The 18,129-nt window shown below is 36.3% G+C and overlaps 1 protein-coding gene across 10 annotated transcripts in view; it reads right to left on the bottom strand.

Moving 5' to 3' along the window:
* RXFP1 (relaxin family peptide receptor 1) overlaps positions 1-18,129 on the bottom strand; it is a 124,688-nt gene that overhangs the window by 4,488 nt on the left and 102,071 nt on the right. For 5 of the 10 annotated variants that reach the window (XM_025385031.1, XM_025385030.1, XM_025385029.1 and 2 more), the window contains 6 exons: positions 14,911-14,982; positions 10,283-10,354; positions 9,059-9,130; positions 3,582-3,811; positions 1,506-1,916; positions 146-364 (listed from right to left, as the gene is read on the bottom strand). In XM_025385031.1, the coding sequence (XP_025240816.1) occupies positions 146-364; positions 1,506-1,916; positions 3,582-3,811; positions 9,059-9,130; positions 10,283-10,354; positions 14,911-14,982 (1,076 nt within the window). Of the gene's footprint in view, positions 1-145; positions 365-1,505; positions 1,917-2,027; positions 2,414-3,581; positions 3,812-9,058; positions 9,131-10,282; positions 10,355-14,910; positions 14,983-18,129 lie in introns of those variants that run through there. The other 5 variants (XM_025385033.1, XM_025385028.1, XM_025385032.1 and 2 more) reach the window with 3 other exon arrangements.

Here is an 18,129-nt window from a genome sequence, read left to right as displayed (position 1 = left end):
GGATTACAGGCATGAGCCACTGTGCCCGGCTCTGATGTACAATTCTTTAAATTGTTTAGTGTTAAGAATTCTTATTGTCTTCCTTAAAAGAACACTGCACAAACAGATTTATTATTTCTTTAAGGAGAGAAAAAAAATATTGTACCTGGTATTTCTACCTGAAGCAGTGAAAGAAATTTCACTACAAAAATGGGTATCCAGCATAATGCATCAGTAAATACTATAAAGAAAAAACGTTTGGCAAGGATCATCTCTTTTTTAACTCGATTCTGTATTTCAGTTGCTGTTATGGCACTTTGATGAACACTATAAAACATGCTTCCATAGGAAAAAACTATGATGATAAATGCGGCCAAATTAATACCTATTTGGAATACAAACAGTATTATTAATGTATAGAAATATTTTTTCAAAATGAACAAACATAGATAAAACATTTTTATTACTAAAGATACAAAGATGTTATTACTAAAGATACAAAGACTATAATGTGTGGGTTTTTTCTTCATAAAGAATTACTAAAGTCCACAAAAATCATGAATTTTTTTGAGATGAGGCTTTGTGGAAGTAGTGAAGAATGCGAAAATGTTTACTTTTAAAATGAGATATTGAAATTATAGTAATTCAATGAATATCTTGGGTTTTTAAGCTTTCTAGTATTAGTGATGTTTTATTTTTAATTTTTTTAGAGATGGGTTCTTGCTTTGTCACCGACTGAAATGCAGTAGTACATTCATAGCTCACTGCAGCCTCAAACTCCTGGGCTCAAGCAATCCTCCTGCCTCAGCCTCCCAAGTAGCTGGGACTGCAGGTGTGTACCACCATGTCTGGCTAAATTTTGTATTTTAAGTAGAGACGGGGTTTTACCATATTGGTCAGGCTGGTCTTGAACTCCTGACATTGTGATCAGCCCGCCTCGGCCTCCGAAAGTGCTGGGGTTACAGGTATGAGCCACTGCACCTGGCCTCACACCAGCTAATTTTTTAAAAAGTAATTTTATAGAGATGGGGTCTTGCTTTGTTGCCCAGGCTGGTCTCAACTCCTGGCCTCAAGTGATCCTCCCACCTTGGCCTCCCAAAGCACTGAGATTATAGCATAAGCCATTGTGCCTGGCCTAGTGATTTTTTTTCTAATCCAGTTACTTTTTGCTGTACTCTGAGAATATTTTTACATTGCTGGTTTAGAACAGTTGTATGTACACTCCCAAGCCAGAGATGTGTGTTGCTACACACATGAATTTGAAAAGATAATAAATACCATTATGTTCATATTATAAAGCAAAGAGCCAAAACATATGTTACTTAGCATGTTTAGGGTGAATACATGAAATAAAGGTGTTTAGTGTCTTTTATTAAGCTGTGTCAGGTTGGAATTTACGTAACAGTATAATTTGGGGAGGAAAATCCTTGCTGGGGATTCTGATAGAATTCACCCTCATTCTTACTAACAGCTGGTTGGAATATTTGAAATAAAAAGTTGTGAATATTAGTTTCTTAGTTTCTTACCAAGGAAAATTGCCACTGAATAAATCTGGGCTCCAATACTTTCTGTATCTTCTGAATGAAGAGGGAAGCATACTCCATTGGTGCCATAGTAGTTTTTGAAAAATTCCTTATTGCTCAATGGAATGAAAGCCACTATAAACCCAGTAATCCAAATGAGAATCAGAACTGTAATTGTTCTGCATTTTCCAGGTCTCACACATCTAAAAGGATAGACAATGCAGATGTATTTTTCCAGTGTCAGAAATGTTAACAGTAAAACTGATACTTCTGTGGACAGAATGGCCAAAGATCCTACAAGCTGACAGTGAGTACTCTCCATCCACAGCTGCGCATGCTTATTGTATTCTCCACGAAACTTTAGGTCAAAGCCTCCGATCACGAATAAATATATTCCCATTAAGCAGTCGGCACCTAGAGGAGTCACAGTTTCACAAATTTAGAGAAATAAATAGGTATCATAAAATCATCAATAAGCAATAATATTTTTAATGCTAGAAAAAATAGCCAAGTTTCTTCTCTCTCAGGTAGAGGTAATTTTTATTCTCCTAAGAATTCATTTACAGATGAGGATCTATTCATAGACTCTCTTTGGTAACCACTCTCAAAGGTACTCTCTACAATTAATTATGCAATCATGTCTTCATTTTCCTTTCAAGTGCAAGTCTTTAAGAGCAGAGATCTTGTCTATTGTATTCTCTGTTCTAGACCCATCATGTAGAAGTGCTGAATAAATGAACAAAATGCAATCACGTAGAGCATTCAGTTAGGGACCTAGATGAGGATGACATAATTTGGTTCAGCTCTTCCACTGAAATTCAACCAATGCAACAAGCTCAAGGCATCACATAAAATTTTGGAGAAAGTAATTCACAAGTTCCTGTGATAGAGTTATGACTGAATTTTGAAGCCTATAATTTAAGAGATATGAATAATTATGAACTGCTTTGCCGTCAGTACAATGTTAAGGGGCTTAAATTACTTACCAGAGTTGGTCTAAGCAAAACTGTTTCCTCTATTTTTCAATTTTACATCTTTTCCTGTCTCTTTTTAGGGTCTCCAATCCCAGAAATTAGCTCTCTTAGACTACTTGGCGTATTTCTTTTTAAGCAAACGTTACATATCAGAAAGTGGGTGAGATTTTTGGACTGCACAAGCATTCTACACAAAATCCCTAAAATCACATCACTGTATAAATCATAAGGCTGACCCTAAGCCTTTAACTCTGAAGTTATAGTCTAGGCTTCACCAGGGAAATTGAACTTACTAAAAATTTTATAGCTAGCAATACAAAATAGTAAATGGTTTCTGAGTTCTGTTTCTTACATAGCTTGCAATAAAAAAAAAACCCATTTAGACATTAGAGTTTAAATAAGGATGGGGACAGTACATGGGGGCAGCACACATACAAAAGTAGAACCGCATGTAGATTGATGCTTTACTTGCTTGAGGGAGCATGGATAAATTCTAGGCCACTTGACCTACACTGCAAACATCCTGAGGACTGGTTTCTTCCTTATTTTTCTTCGCAGTGTTCATTTAACATAATACCTTGCCATTACATTGCAACAACTTTTTGAAAAAATGAATACTCCCTGAAAACATTTTCTTATTTACACATTTCAGTTAGAGTGGAAAAAACTTCTAGTAGCTCAGAGATCAGGAAAACATGTAGTTGTTAAGTCAATATCTGTGAACTGGACATACAAATAAAAAAGTAAGTACAGGTCTGCATGTAAAATTGTGACCGTAGGAGGTTGCAATTTTATTTGTAGTAAAAGATTTTAGATGCTTCAACAAAATATTGTGCCTTTGGAGCCACTGTATGAGAGAGAACTAATAAGTGAAAGCTTTGTTAATGTGTGTAAGGTGATTAAATTTCCTAGTTTAAAAAACCATATTTTTTCTTATTGCTAAAGTAATTCTATTTTCTTTGAAGAAAATGTGAAAACAGCATACAAGCAAAAAGGAGAAAAATGTAAAATTCCATAATTCTACCACTCACATAACTTATTTTCTAATAATAATGCTTTTGTATATTTCAAAACTACAATTCCCCTTTAACCAGGAAATACTCACAGCAGAGAGAAATGATTGACATGGCATACAGCTTGTTCTCAGACCTGATATAAGGTCGCATGCAAATGACAAAAATGTTTCCAAAGCAGGTAACTGCAGATACAACCCAGACAAATACTCTCTGAATAATGCTTGCCAAGAGATTCTCTAGAGATGAAATTCCATCAGTGTTTGGTTTACAGCTGCGAACATGTGGTGCATACCCACAGTACTGGAATTTCTTAAAATATCTGGTATACAAAGAGAAGGTAAAATAAGATTTTCCATTTAATTCAGTGTCACCTTACATTCATATTTATTTCCTACATTTTATCGGTAGAAAGAAAATGTCTTAAGATGAAACCGAGAGGACTAAAACATTAGGGATTCTCAAACTTTAAACTTACATCCAATTATCATTAGCTTGATTTCACTGTTAAAGAATGTGTGGGTGAGAGTAGCAAATAGGCATAATAAATATAACAAGTGTTAGACATGTCTTAGAATACAAACTGTTAGATGCGATCAAGAGAATGAATCCCTCCAGAGAAACCTTTATTGTACTTTCGATGTTTAGTATATGTAAATGCAGGTACACAGCCCCTATTGTGCTGCAAGTGATTGCTTTCTAACCCTCAGGGGAAGAGTTAAGTGTTTTCTCTTCTGTGCTTCCGTGGCTTTTTGTTATTGAAGTTATGATGTTATTTCAACACCAACAAAATAAAAAAAAAAAAGAAAAGAAGAAAAAAGAAAAAAAAGAAAAGAAAAAATCCGATTAAAAAAGAGGCAAATGATCTGAACAGATATTTCTCAAAAGAAGACATACGAACGGCCAACCCATAGTTGAAAAAATGCTTAACCTCACTCATAATCAAGGAAATGGGAATTAAAACCACAATGAGGTATCATCTTACTGCAACGTTGGATGGATGGCTATTATCAAAAAGACCAAAAAGTAACAAATGCTGGTGGGAATCTGGAGAAAAGGAAACTCTTATTGGCGGGAATGTAAATTAGTATAGGCACTATGGAGAACAATATGGGGGTTCCTCAGAAAACTACATATAGAACTAGCATATGGGCCAGGGGCAGTGGCTCACGCCTGTAATCCTAGCACTTTGGGAGGCTGAGGTGGGCAGATCACACAGTCAGATTGAGACCATCCTGGTTAACACGGTGAAACTGTCTCTACTAAAAGTACAAAAAATTAGCCGGCATGGTGGTGCACACCTGTAGTCACAGCTACTTGGGAGGCTGAGGCAGGAGAATCACTTAAACCTGTGGGGGCAGAGGTTGCAGTGAGCTGAGATCGCGCCACTGCACTCCAGGCTAGGCGACAGAGCAAGACTGTCTCCAAAAAAAAAAAAAGAACTAGCATATGATCCAGGAATCCCATTCCTGAGAATCTATTCAAAGAAAAGAAAATCATATCAAAGACATATCTGCACCCCCATGTTTATTGCAGCACTGATACAGAAGCTAAAAAGAAAGTATGTAGGCAGTTAGTGAGGGTAAGAGAGTCCTCAGTAAGCTTTCTCTTTTAATAAAAAGCAGCCCCCAAATAATTTATTTTCTAACGAAGAGCATCCTGAAAAATCAAGCTGCAGACATAGAAAAGCAAGCTAGAAGCTTGCACAAGTGAATGCTGGCGGCTGTGCCAATAGGAAAAGGCTACCTGGGGGCCAAGTGTGTTCAACATGGAGGCTCCATCTTTCCTTTTCTTTGTCAACCACGTGTACGTAAAGAAGCAGACAACATGGTGCCAGCCAGGTAGAGAACCCATCTGCATAATGAAAGATTAGGGTGGGGCAGCCAGCTTCTTTGCATGCTATGCAAATGGCACAACTGGTCCAAGCAATCTTTTGGGCCCTATGTAAATCAAACATGGCCTCCTGAAGCTACTGCATAAAACCCTGTGCATTTCACTACAGAACTGGAAGACCTATTCAGGAGCCCCTCTCTCTCTGCAGGAGACAGAGCTTTTCTCTTTATCTCCCCTATTAAACCTCTGCTCTTAACCTCACTCCTTGTGTGTCCACGTCCTTAATTTCCTTGGTGTGAGGCAACAGACCTCAGGAATTACCCCATACAAACAATGCTACTTCAGCACTATTCACAATAGCCAAGATATGGAATCAACCCAGGTGTTGATGAACAGATGAATGGATTAAAAAAATGTGGTAGATATACACAACGGAATATTCAGTTTTAAAAAAAGAATGAAATTCTGTCATTGTGGCAACAAGGAGGGAAATGGAGGACATCACATTAAGTGGAATAAACCAGGAATAATGTTAAACACCTCATGTTCTCATTCATATATGGAAGCTAAAAATATTGATCTTACAGAATTAAAAGTAGATCAGAGGATACTACAGGCTGGGGAGAGTAAGGAGAAGGAAGAGACAGGAGATTTATTAAATAATTCAAAGTTACAACTAGAAAGGAGAATAAGTTCTCATCTTCTGTATCATGGTAGGATGTCTATAGTTAACAATAATGTATGGTTTCAAATAGCTAGAAGGAGGATATTGAATGTTCTGAACACAAATAAATGATAAACGTTTGAGAAGATGGATATGCGAATTATCCTTTATCCTGATCTGATCACTATACATTGTATGTACCAAAACATCACTATGTACCCCACGAAGATGTGCAATTAGTATTTGTCAATTAATAAAAATAACAAACATTAAAGATTTTAAACATGGAAGTACCACAGTAAAAGAAAAAATAAAAGAAGTTATGTTATCTGTAACTACTTGCTAACGTGCCTATCTCTCACACGATTTTGGTACAGAATAAAGGGGTCAATAAATGTTTGTTGAGTGACTTCTTTCATCAATAGAGAGGCTCCTATTGTTGATAAATATGCCATGTGAATAATTTATAATTACTACTGTGTTACCACCAACACCAACACCCTTTATTGAGCATTTCTTCAGTATCAGAAATAAGTTCTCAAGTGAATTCCGTGAGGTAGGTGTTAGCATCATTATAGGAAGAGATGAATCTTCAATGGAGGCAAGTTATTTGCTAGAAAATTTTCTACTAAATATGTAAATTGAACTTCAAATTAGATCTATTTGCCTATAAAGCCATGTGTTCTGCCAAAAAATATAAATGATCTTTAGTGTATAAAGAGCTATAGTAAGAAAAGATAAAAACTTGATTACAATTTGTCCTGTCAAGTTCAAGGTCAATTGCTGATATTTCCATTCGGTTATATCCATTTATTCTGTAAACCATGAAGGACAGGAGAGCAGAACATGAGGAAAGAAGGAGTGTTGATTGATATTTTACTTTGCTTTATGTGTCTTAGGCTGAAGTTTTGCTTTTGTCCACAGAATTATAGTAACTCTTTGCTTGCTACTTTGGCTGCCCAGCACTCAATCACTCTTCTAATAAGTGGTCTGATTTCTTTTGAGAGAATTACTCCCCCTTTCTGAGAAGTTATGGTGGGACCTTCAGTGGAGGCAATCCCTAGCCCAGAGTAGGTAAGTGTCCTAGACACGATCAAGTAGATTCTCTCTCCTGGAACTCTGAATCTGATTGAATGTCACTTGGATGGATAATTCCAGTGGCTATAAATTATTCCTCAGATTTTGTGTTATACCATTTTCTACCAATAAATTCTGTTATGTTTAATTTAGTCAGATTGCTTTATGTTGCGTACAAGCAAGGAATCTTTTATAAGCCATCTTTCTGAGGAATTATGGAAAACAAAAGCAGTGTTCTGTGTTAGACTTAAAATACAAGCAAGATTACAGAGTTGATGGTAGCTGACATTTTCTAAATTATTGAAAATTTCTGTGGCATGGATCATTCTAATAACTGCTATAAAATTGCATTCAATTAAAAAAATGTTTCTAAAGCATGTAATCACAGGTACAACCAGACATACTCTTTGAAGAAAAGATTTTTCAAAGTTTACCATCTCATCCATGCATGCTTGCTTGAATCATGCCCTGACATTTGGGGATATTTTCATTGAGAAAGATTTCTTCCTAACTACCTTCATTTGCAGCATTGATTTATTTGTAATTATTTTATATTGCTTATATAAATTCCTTCCTCTTCATCTGGTAGCACTTGTGCCATGTGATATAGTTTGGATATTTGTCCACTCCAAATCTCATGTCAAAAGTTGATTCTCAGTGTTGGAGATGGGGCCCAGTAGGAGGTGTTTGGGTCATGGGATAGATCCCTCATGAATGGTGTGGTGTCCTTCCTGCAGTAATAAGTGAGTTCTCCTATTATTTCACATGAGATCTGATTGTTAAAAAGAGCTGGCACCTCCTCTTCTCTCTCTGGCTATCTCTCTTGCCATTTCACACACCTACTCCCTCTTTGTCCTCTGCCATGATTAAAAGCTTTCCTGATGACCTCACCAAAATTAGAGGTTGGTGCCATGCTTCTCTTAACAATTTGCAGAACTGTGAGCCAAAATAAACTCTTCTTTATAAACCACCCAGCCTCAGATATTCCTTTATAGTAATGCAAAATGGACTAACATACCCTATACATAAATTACTAGCTCATTAGGCAAACATCAATATCTGTGAACAGTCATTAGAGCTGAGGAGAACTTATAAGACCAAGTAGATTCCCCTCACACTCATGTTTCCTGAGATTCAAAAAATCTCCTATGAGATTCTACCAGACTGTGGAAAACTAAAATCATCTCACCCAATATCAAAGGTTTAAGAGTTTTAATTATTGTTTAGACATATCTCAGTCCATTTGGCTGCTGTAACAACAATACCATAGACTGAGTGACTTAGACAATAAATGTTTATTTCTCACAGTTCTGGAGGCTGGGAAGACAAAGATCAAGGTGCCAGCAGATTCAGTGTCTGGTAGGGGACCACATGTTTCATAGATGGCCATCTTCTTTCTCTGTGTGCAGAAGGTGGAGGGGCAAGGGTGGTCTCCAGAGTGTCTCTTTTTTTTTTTTTTTTTTTTTGAGATGGAGTCTCACTCTGTTGCCTGGCCTGGAGTGCAGTGGCACGATCTTGGCTCTCTGCAACATCTGCCTCCAGGGGTCAAGCGATTCTCCTGCCTCAGCCTCCCGAGTAGCTGGAATCACCACCACGCCTGGCTAATTTTTGTATTTTTAGTAGAGATGAGGTTTCACCATGTTGGCCAGGCTGGTCTTGAACTCTTGACCTCAGGTGACCCACCCGCCTCAGTTTCCCAAAGTGCTGGGATTAGAGGCATGAGCCACTGGCCTGGACCAGAGTCTCTTTTATAAGGGCACTAATCCCACTCACAAAGGCTCTGTTCTCATGACCTAGTCACCTCCCAAAGTCCCTATCTCCTTGTACCATTGCATTGGGGTTAGGATTTCAATATATAAATTTTGGAGGAACACAAACATTCAGTTTATAGCTGGCAAATTAGTAGAAAATATTAATAGATTGGATGTATTATCATAACACACATGGAAACAAACATTAAAATCATGATGAAAAACAATAAAAATATCTACTTACATGTGAGAGAGATTCATAAGTGGTCTAAACATCCTTTGTTGGATATTTGAAATTTCAATCCCTTCTAGGCTGCTAAAAATATCAAATTAATAATCAAAGAACATGTGTTATACATAGTTTAATAAATTGAGTTTTCATGAAGGGCAATTTAATAAAATGCTTTTAGTTAACACTTATTCTGAACAAAATAATTATACTCAGCCCACCCTCTTCCCCAAATCATCCTCCTTCTGATTGTGCGATTTATACACATATTGTCTTCCTTATTTGATTTTTTTTTTAGATCCTCACAGATCATGGCACAATGCTTTGTGCATTTTAACTGCTCGATAAATATGTGTGGAATAAATGCACAAGCATTCTCTTTTATACAATATTACAACAGCAGAAATGTTTTACATCCTTGAAAATCTCCTAGTAATTTTTAATTAATAAATTTTTTTCTAATAAAATGTCATTTTACTGAGGGAACACTCAAATTAAATGAACTGAAGCGTACCTTTTTTTTTTTTTTTTTTTGAGACAAGTTCTTCCTCTGTTGCAGAGGCTAGAGTGTGGTGGTATGAACATGGCTTACTGCAGCCTCAACCTCCCAGCTCAAGCAATGTCACCATCTCAGCCTCCCAAGTAGCTAGGACCACAGGTGCATGCCACCACACTCAACCAATTTGCTTATTTTTATTTTTTTGTAGAGGCAGGGTCTCCCTATGTTGCCCAGATTATTCTTGAACTCCTGGTCTCAAGCAATGCTCCTACCTCGGACTCCCAAAGTGCTGAGTTTACAGGTGTGAGCCACTATACTCAGCCAGCCCTGAGGCTTTTCTTTAAAGGCAATTCTTCGACTCTAACAGAATTTTTGTCTTTTTTTGTGTGTGGGTACAAGTAAGGATTTATATAATCTAGAATATTCCATCTTGGGGTAAAAATGCCTATAATAAATTATAAAATACCCAGTGTTAAGAGAGTGAATATGCACAGATGTTTTTGAAGGGTCAAAGCAAACCGATCAGCATAAGATCCTAGTGACTTTAAAATTTACAAATATAGAAGATAAAACCAGTAGTTGTCTGTTTATAGTACAGCAAGCACTCATATGTTTTTGTAGAGCTAAACTAATGTTTTAGAAATAAAGCTTATGATTTGAAAGAAATACATAAAAATACACATTTTTAGTATTTAAAAAACAATTTTATCATAAAACTATCCCCATATGTGAATACTTACAGAGACTTGAGTTTGACAAGATAATCAAATTGGTTTGCTTGAATTTTCTGGATTGGATTATAGGAAATATTCCTGTATTTTTTTAAAAAAACAGCAATAAGTCATTTCTAAAAACCACATGAGTAAAGCAAGTGAATCTGTTTATTTTGGGTTACTTTTAAGTATTTATGAACAAAAGTATACTATAACTCATAATGGATTAAAGACTTAAACTGTAAAACGATAAAGTGACTAGAAGGAAACATAGGTGGAAAGCCCCAGGACATTAACCTGGGTGATGATTTTTTTGGATATTGCCCCAAAAATATGGGCAACAAAAGTGAAATAGATGAATGGGATTACATAAAACTAAAAAGCCTCTGCACAGCTAAGGAAACAATCAACAGAGTGAAGAGACAACCTGTGTAATGGGGGACCATATTTGCAAATCATATATCTGGTAAGTGGTTAATATCCAAAATGTGTAAGGAACTCAGATAACTCAGCAAGAAAACAAATAAGCTGGTTAAAAATTAGGGAAAAGGCTTGAATAGACATTTTTCAAAAGAAGACATATAAATGACTAACAGGTATATGAAAAAATGCTCAACATCACTAATCAACAGAGAAATGCAAACTGAAACCACAGTGAAATATTACCTCACACCTTTTAGCATAATTTTTATCAAAAAGATGAAAGATAAGTGCTGAGGATGATTTGAAGAAAAGGTTGCCCTTGCATACCGGTGGTGGGAATATAAATTAGTACAACCATTATAGAAAATAGTATGGGGTTTCCTCAAAAATCAAAAATTGAACTACCACATGATCCAGAAACTCTGCTACTGGATATATATCCAAAGGAAATAAAATCAGTATATTAAAGAGATTTCTATACTCCCATATTCATTGCAACATTATTCATAATAGCCAAGATATGGATTCAACCCAGGTGTACATCAAAGGATGACTTGATTAAAAAAAATGTATACATACATAATAGAATACTATTCAGCCTTAAAAAAATCAGAAAATCCTGTCATTTGCAACAACATGAATGAATCTAGAGGACATTATACTACATGAAATAAGTCAGGCATAGAAAGACAATTACCACATGATCTCATTTATATGTGGAATCTAAAAAAGTTGAACTCATGGAAGTAGAGAGTAGAATGTGGTTACCAGAGGCAGGTGGGGAAGGATTGGAATATACTGGTCAAAAGGTACAAAAATTTCAGTTAGAAAGGAGGAATAAGTTCAAGACATCTATTTTGCAACATGCTGACTGTAGCTAATAACAATGTATTACATGCTTGAAAATTACTAAGAGAGTAGATGTTAAATGTTCTCGCCACAAAAAATAAATATGTGAGATGATGCATATGTTAATTAGCCCAATTTAGGCATTCCACAATGTACACATATTTCAAAACATCATGTTGTACTGATAAATATATACAATTTTTCTTCATCAGTGAAATAAAGAGATAGCAATAGCACTGGCCTCACAGGGTTGATTGTACATTTAAGTGAATTAATTAAGATAGAACACTTAGAACAGTACCCAGCTTGTAGTAAATACTCTGTGATTATGAGAGTGATAGAGTGAGAGCTAATAAAATATGTGCATGAAGGCAGAGCTGTCAAGAAAGGGCTGTCACCAGAGAAGAGGTAGTGGACCCAGAAAGAGCCGTACCTATTTCCCATTTTGCCTAAGATCAGATATGGTTTAAATAAAATGAAATGAAATAATCTCATTTAGTCAAAATTTGAATTAATGGAATTATATATCATATCTTTTACAATAAATCTTAAGTCATGAAACATGAAATGAAAAATAGACTTCAAAGGGAATTTATTTTTATATTTTAAGTTTTTAGAGTGGGGACTTGTTATGTTGCTCAGGCTGTACTTGAACTCCTGGGCTCAAGGGATCCTCCTGCCTCAGCTTCTCAAGTCACTGGGACTACAAGCACCTGCCTTCTTAAAGAGAACTGAAAGCTAAATTTAAATGGAGAAAATTTCAGAATCTTTGAAAAACAACACCTTGAAACAAGAATCATTGATTAAAGGGAACTTCTCAGGAAAATTTCTCTTTTTAAAATATTTAGACTGGGTGTGGTGGCTTATGTCTGTAATCCCAGCATTTTGGGAGGCCGAGGTGGGAGAATGGCATGAGCCTTGAAGTACAATACGAGCAGCCTGGGCAACATAATGAGACCCCCATCTCTAAAAAAATGAAATTAAAAAAGAAAAGAAAGAAGAAATAAACAAAAATATTTACTGAAGATTAGACCATAAGTTACACTGGGGATGGAAGGAACTTCTGGGGCAGCCATGGTTACAGAAAGAAGGAAAGAGAGAAAGAATGACAATGACCAATGGGTTGTAGAAAAAAAATGAAGTGGACTCAGCAAACTAGAAATGAAAAGAAACTACCTCACATAATAAAGGATGCATATGAAAACCCACACTCAATGGTAAAAGACCAAAAGCTTTCCCCTAAGAGCAGGAACAAGACAAGGATGCCTGCTTTCACCACTTTCATTCAACATAATGTTGGATGTCCTAATCAGAACAATTAGGCAAGAAAAACAAATGAAAGGCAGGCATCCAAATTGTAAAAGAAGAAAAAAATTGTCTCTGTTTACAGATAATGTAATCTTATATGTAGAATATCCAAAAGACTTAACTAAAAAGAAATCCACTTGAACTAAAACATTCATCAACATTGCCAGGTACAAAATTAACACAAAAATCAGTTGTGTTTCTATACGAAATGAATAATCACAAAAGGAAAATTAGGAAAAGAATTCCATTTACAATAGCATCAAAAGAATAATATACTTAAATAAACTTAATCCAAAGAGGTGAAAGATAAATACCCATTGCAACTGTGAAAACATTGCTGAAAGAAAATAAGGAAGACACCAATGAAGGGAAAGATATGCTATGTTCACAGATCAGAAGACTTAATATTAAGATGTCAGTATTGCTCAAAGTGAGCTACAGATTCAAGGCAATCTGCCAAAATTCCATTGCCTTTTTTTTTTTTTTTTTTTTTTGCAGAAATATAAAAATCCATCCTAAAATTCATATGGAAAACCCAGGGAGCCCAAATAGCCAAACAATCTTGAAAAAAGAAGAACAAAATTGGAGAATTTTACACTATTTAATTTCAAAACATACTACAAAGCTACAGCCATCGGTGTGGTACTGGCTGAAATGCAGACATGTAGACTAATGGAATAGAATAGAGAGCTCAGGAATAAACCCACAGATACATGATCAAATGATTTTCAACAAGGGTGCCAAGGACACTCAATGGGGAAAAAGTAGTCTTTTCAATAAATTGTGTTGACAAAATTGGACATCCACATGCAAAAGAATGAAGTTGGATCCTTACCTTACACCATGTAGATAAGTTAACTCAAAATGGACTTAAGACCTAAATGTTAAAGCTAAAAACTACAAGACTCTTAGAAGAAATCATACAGGAAAAGCTTCATGACATTGGTGCCATTTTGGATATGACACCAAAAGCATAAGTAACAAAAGAAGAAATTTAAAAATTAGACTATATATAAATTAAAAACTTTTGTGCATCAAAGGACACCATAATAGAGTGAAAAGGCAGCCCATGTAATGGGAGAAAATATTTGCAAACCTGTATCTGAAAAGAAGTTAACATCCAGAATATATAACTCCAACAATCTAACAACTACAGAAAAACTGAACAATCCAATTGAAAAATGAGTGAATGACTTGAATAGATTTTTCTGCAAGAAGATATCCAAATGGCCAATAAGCACATGAAAAGTTACTCAACATCACTAATCACTGGGAACCACAAAACAAAACCACAGTGAGATACCATTTCATATCCATTAGCATGCCTATTTTCAAAAAAACAGAAAATACCAAGTGATACCAAGTGTTGGGAAGGATGTGGAGAAACGGAAACCCTAGTATACTACTAGTGGAAATGTAAAATGGTTAAACTCATGTGGAAAACAGAAAGAAACATACATTAAAAATAAAATGATAGAAATGTATGAAACAGCAATTCTACTTTTGAGAGTAGATATCTAAAAATTGAAAGCAGGCTCAACGGATATTTGTATACCCAGGTTCATAGCAACATTATCCACAATAGCCAAAAGATGGAAGCAACTCAAATGTCCATTAATGGGTGAATAGATAAACACTGCAATATATATACACAATGAAATATTGTTCAGTCTTAAGAAGGAAGGAAATTCATTTCTGCTACAACAGAAATGAAACTTGAAGACAGTATGCTAAGTAGAATAGGCCTGTCACAAAAAGATAAATATTCCATGATTTCACTTCTATGAGGTATCTAGAGTAGTCAAATTCACACAGACACAAAGTAGAATGGTGGTAGCCAGGCGATGGGGGAAGAGTGAGTGGGAAGTTAGTGTTTAGTGGCTAGAGTTTCAGTTTTGCAACATGAAAAACTTCTGGAGGTAGATGGTGGTGATGGTTGTGCAGCAATGTGAATGTAGCTAATGCTACTCAACTATACACTTAAAAATGGCTAATTTTATGTTATGCATATTTGACCACAATTTAAAAAATAATGCAATAAAGAAATGAGGTGGCAAAATTAACATTAGTCTTACAATTGTGACAGCTCCTTCAGGTCCTTGAATATAAGCGGTGGAAGATTTTCAATCTTATTACTTCCTAAATCCCTGGAGAAATAATTGCAAATATGTGATAGTATTTTCTTAAGACTTTATTCACTGTTCTGAAATTCATTAGGAAACCACTATACAACTTTTCAACAATGCCATTGGTGAGTTATATTAATCACCAGAAGTCTAAAACTTTAAAAAAGGAGCAAAGTAGGAAAATATAAAAATACTTTATCCCATTCATCATCCCCTGGAAGACAAATACTTGATGGTATTTGATCTTTTTTTTTTTGGTTGAGACGGAGTATCACTCTGTCACCCAGGCTGGAGTGTAGTGGTGTGATCTTGGCACGCCTCAACCTCCATCCCCCGGGTTCAAGTAATTCTCCTGCCTCAGCCTCCTGAGTAGCTGAGATTACAGGTGTGTGCCACTATGCCTGGCTAATTTTTATATTTTTAGTAGAGACGGAGTTTCACTATGTTGGCCAGGTTGGTCTCAAACTCCTGACCTTGTGATTCAACCGCCTCAGCCTCCCAAAGTGCTGGGATTACAGGTGTGAGCCACTATGCCTGGCCTGATCTGGTTTTAATCAATCACATTTTCTAATTCTTTTAATTTCTGTGTTGTGCCCCTTCTTCCTTTGTTCTCTTCTTCTATGTTAGAACAGATATATGGTTTGTGGTCTTAATTTTTGTCTTCTGCTTAGGATTGTTATGATTAATATGGAAGTGTATTATTTCAAGTTCGAGTTTCTTTCACAGCTGATATATACAGGATCTCATATTATCCTGGGGTAGGGTACTTTGCAGGTCATCTTGTGTGTGTGTAGAGGGCCTGCTTAACATGGTATGACCTCGTACCTTAGTCCTAAAAAGGTGTTTGACAGCAGCACCTCTTGTGGTAGCTTTGACAGTGGCAGCTCTCATGTGAAAGGTCTCAGATTCTTTAATACAAGACAAAGTTTCAATATACTTTGTAAGGTGATCAAGAGATACTAAGGGAAAGTCTAACCTTTTCTTCTATTCATCTCCAAATCATATTTGTTGCCACTGGGATAGGTAGGAGAATGAATAGATGTATTTGTTATATATGCTGGTTTGCTTATAAGGCAAAAGCTAGACTTTTGACCTCGAAGGGTAGGACAATTTTAGACTGAGTTTTTAAAACTAAAAATAAGTGGCTAATATAATGTGATAAATATTATAAATGTATTTGCTGCAAACTGAACCTGGAGACTATTGTTGTTATTTACATATTTATTGGTGATTGTCAACAAAGATAGATTGTTCTGATTAGACAACTGAAGGAATTTTTCTAAAATTCCATCTCTTTCATAAAGACTTGGAATCTCCTTCAATAGCCTACTGTACCTTAGGAGATGAAATCAAAACTGCATTGTGTGACAGAAACAGCCTTTGATTAATTAATTAATTAATTAATTTGAGACAGGGTCTGCCTCCGTCGCCCAGGCTGGAGTGTAGTGGCACAAATGGCTCACTGCAACCTCCACCTCCCGGGCTTAAGCTATGCTCCTGCCTCAGCCTACTGAGTAGCTGGGACTACAGCCATATGCTACCATGCCCAGCTAATCTTTGTATTTTTGATAGAGGCTGGGTTTCTTCATGTCTCCCATGCTGGTCTCGAACTCCTGGGCACAAGCGATCATCCCGTCTCAGCCTCCCAAAGTGCTGGGATTACAGGTATGAGCCACTGCACCCGGCCATAATGAACCTTTAAATATTCAAATGTCTTGCCACTGACTATGTTTCCAGTCCCCTTGCCTACCACTTTCTACCCAAAGTAGCTTTTCACCATGGCCCAAATGCGCTTCAGTATTTTAATCCCCATACTCTTCTTTCCCTCCTTGTGATCTCATATTCATCCTTCTAGACTTCATTCAAACATCATTCCTCTGTTGAACCTCTGAGCCCAGGGAGGTGAAGTGTTTTATCCTTTGTTCTCCTATACATTCCTCTTGCATACTTCTACTATAGCACATATAACACATACAGCACATATAACATCGTACTACAACTGTTTCTGTACATATGTGTTTCCTCTCTGAAACATGTGAGTTCTTTGAGTACAAGAACGATATCTATTCATCTGCGCTACCCAGTGCCTAGCTCAGCTTTGGACTAGCTATTCTCTCCATCCCCAGTTAGAAGACTATGAATAGACTGGTTCTGTTTCATCTTTAGTAAAAGTGGGGCACAATTTCGGTTCCTTGTATAGGAAGCCAAGTAAAATACTGATCACATTAGTAAAGCAATGTGCAAAACAGATTTAAAATGGTGCACTGGGATATTAAAATTCCAAATGTCATGTTCAACAATTACTGGTGGGAGTGTGGGTTTTTGTTATCAGAGCAAATCCCGGCATACAGTTCTAACAGCATGAATCATGTAATGGGATAGTGTTGGCCCAGATCCCAAGTGACATTTGAAAGGGCCATTTTCTCAGCTCAAGTTTAGGAAAGTTAGGCTAAACTTAATTGGAGTCAAGGTCCATTTCTGAATGAACTCAGGAAACACCTTGTAAACTAGAGTAGTTGACTTTAAAAGCTCAAATTAACTCAACCATGTGGCAAAGATTTTCTGTCACTAGAGCTACTTAAAGTCCTCTGTGACAAGTGAATCCTGACTCTTTGTTCTCATTAACTCTGTTGGTGTGATGGAGCCTGGAGGGGCACAGAGTGTAGTTCAACCCTCTCTCAAAAGGACAGTTTAGATATAGACTCATCCAATGAAAGCCACCGACTCTTAGAAAACATGCCATTTTTGTCCTCGTGAATCTGATTTTTCAGGCAAGTGTTTAATATGGGATTAGGTGTATTAAAGTCCACCTAATAATTAGCAAGACAAATTATTGGCCTTGGTTACTCTCTGCAGTTTGTATTATTCTTTCCTTTACTTCTGAACCTGGATTGGCATTGGTTATGCACTAAGCTCTTTGAGTTCATGTTCACTGTTGGTTATTGACATACAAAATCTGCCACCATGAAGGCTAGGATTTGAAGAAACTCTCTCTTAATATTCAGGTGTGATTTCAAGTGGATGAAACAAGAAAAAATATATAGTTAGCATCCCTTGACTAATGTGTGTTCTAATGTCTAGAGAATACTTTGGATCATCCAGCTGCATCTTCCCCTACTATTGAGACTACTTTCCTATGTGCTGATGATATGGGTCAGTTGTCATGTA

The sequence above is a fragment of the Theropithecus gelada genome, chromosome 5 (genome assembly GCF_003255815.1).
Source record: "Theropithecus gelada isolate Dixy chromosome 5, Tgel_1.0, whole genome shotgun sequence".
In the NCBI taxonomy this organism is placed as follows: Eukaryota; Metazoa; Chordata; class Mammalia; order Primates; family Cercopithecidae; genus Theropithecus; species Theropithecus gelada.
This window is presented reverse-complemented; position numbering and strand designations above follow the sequence as displayed.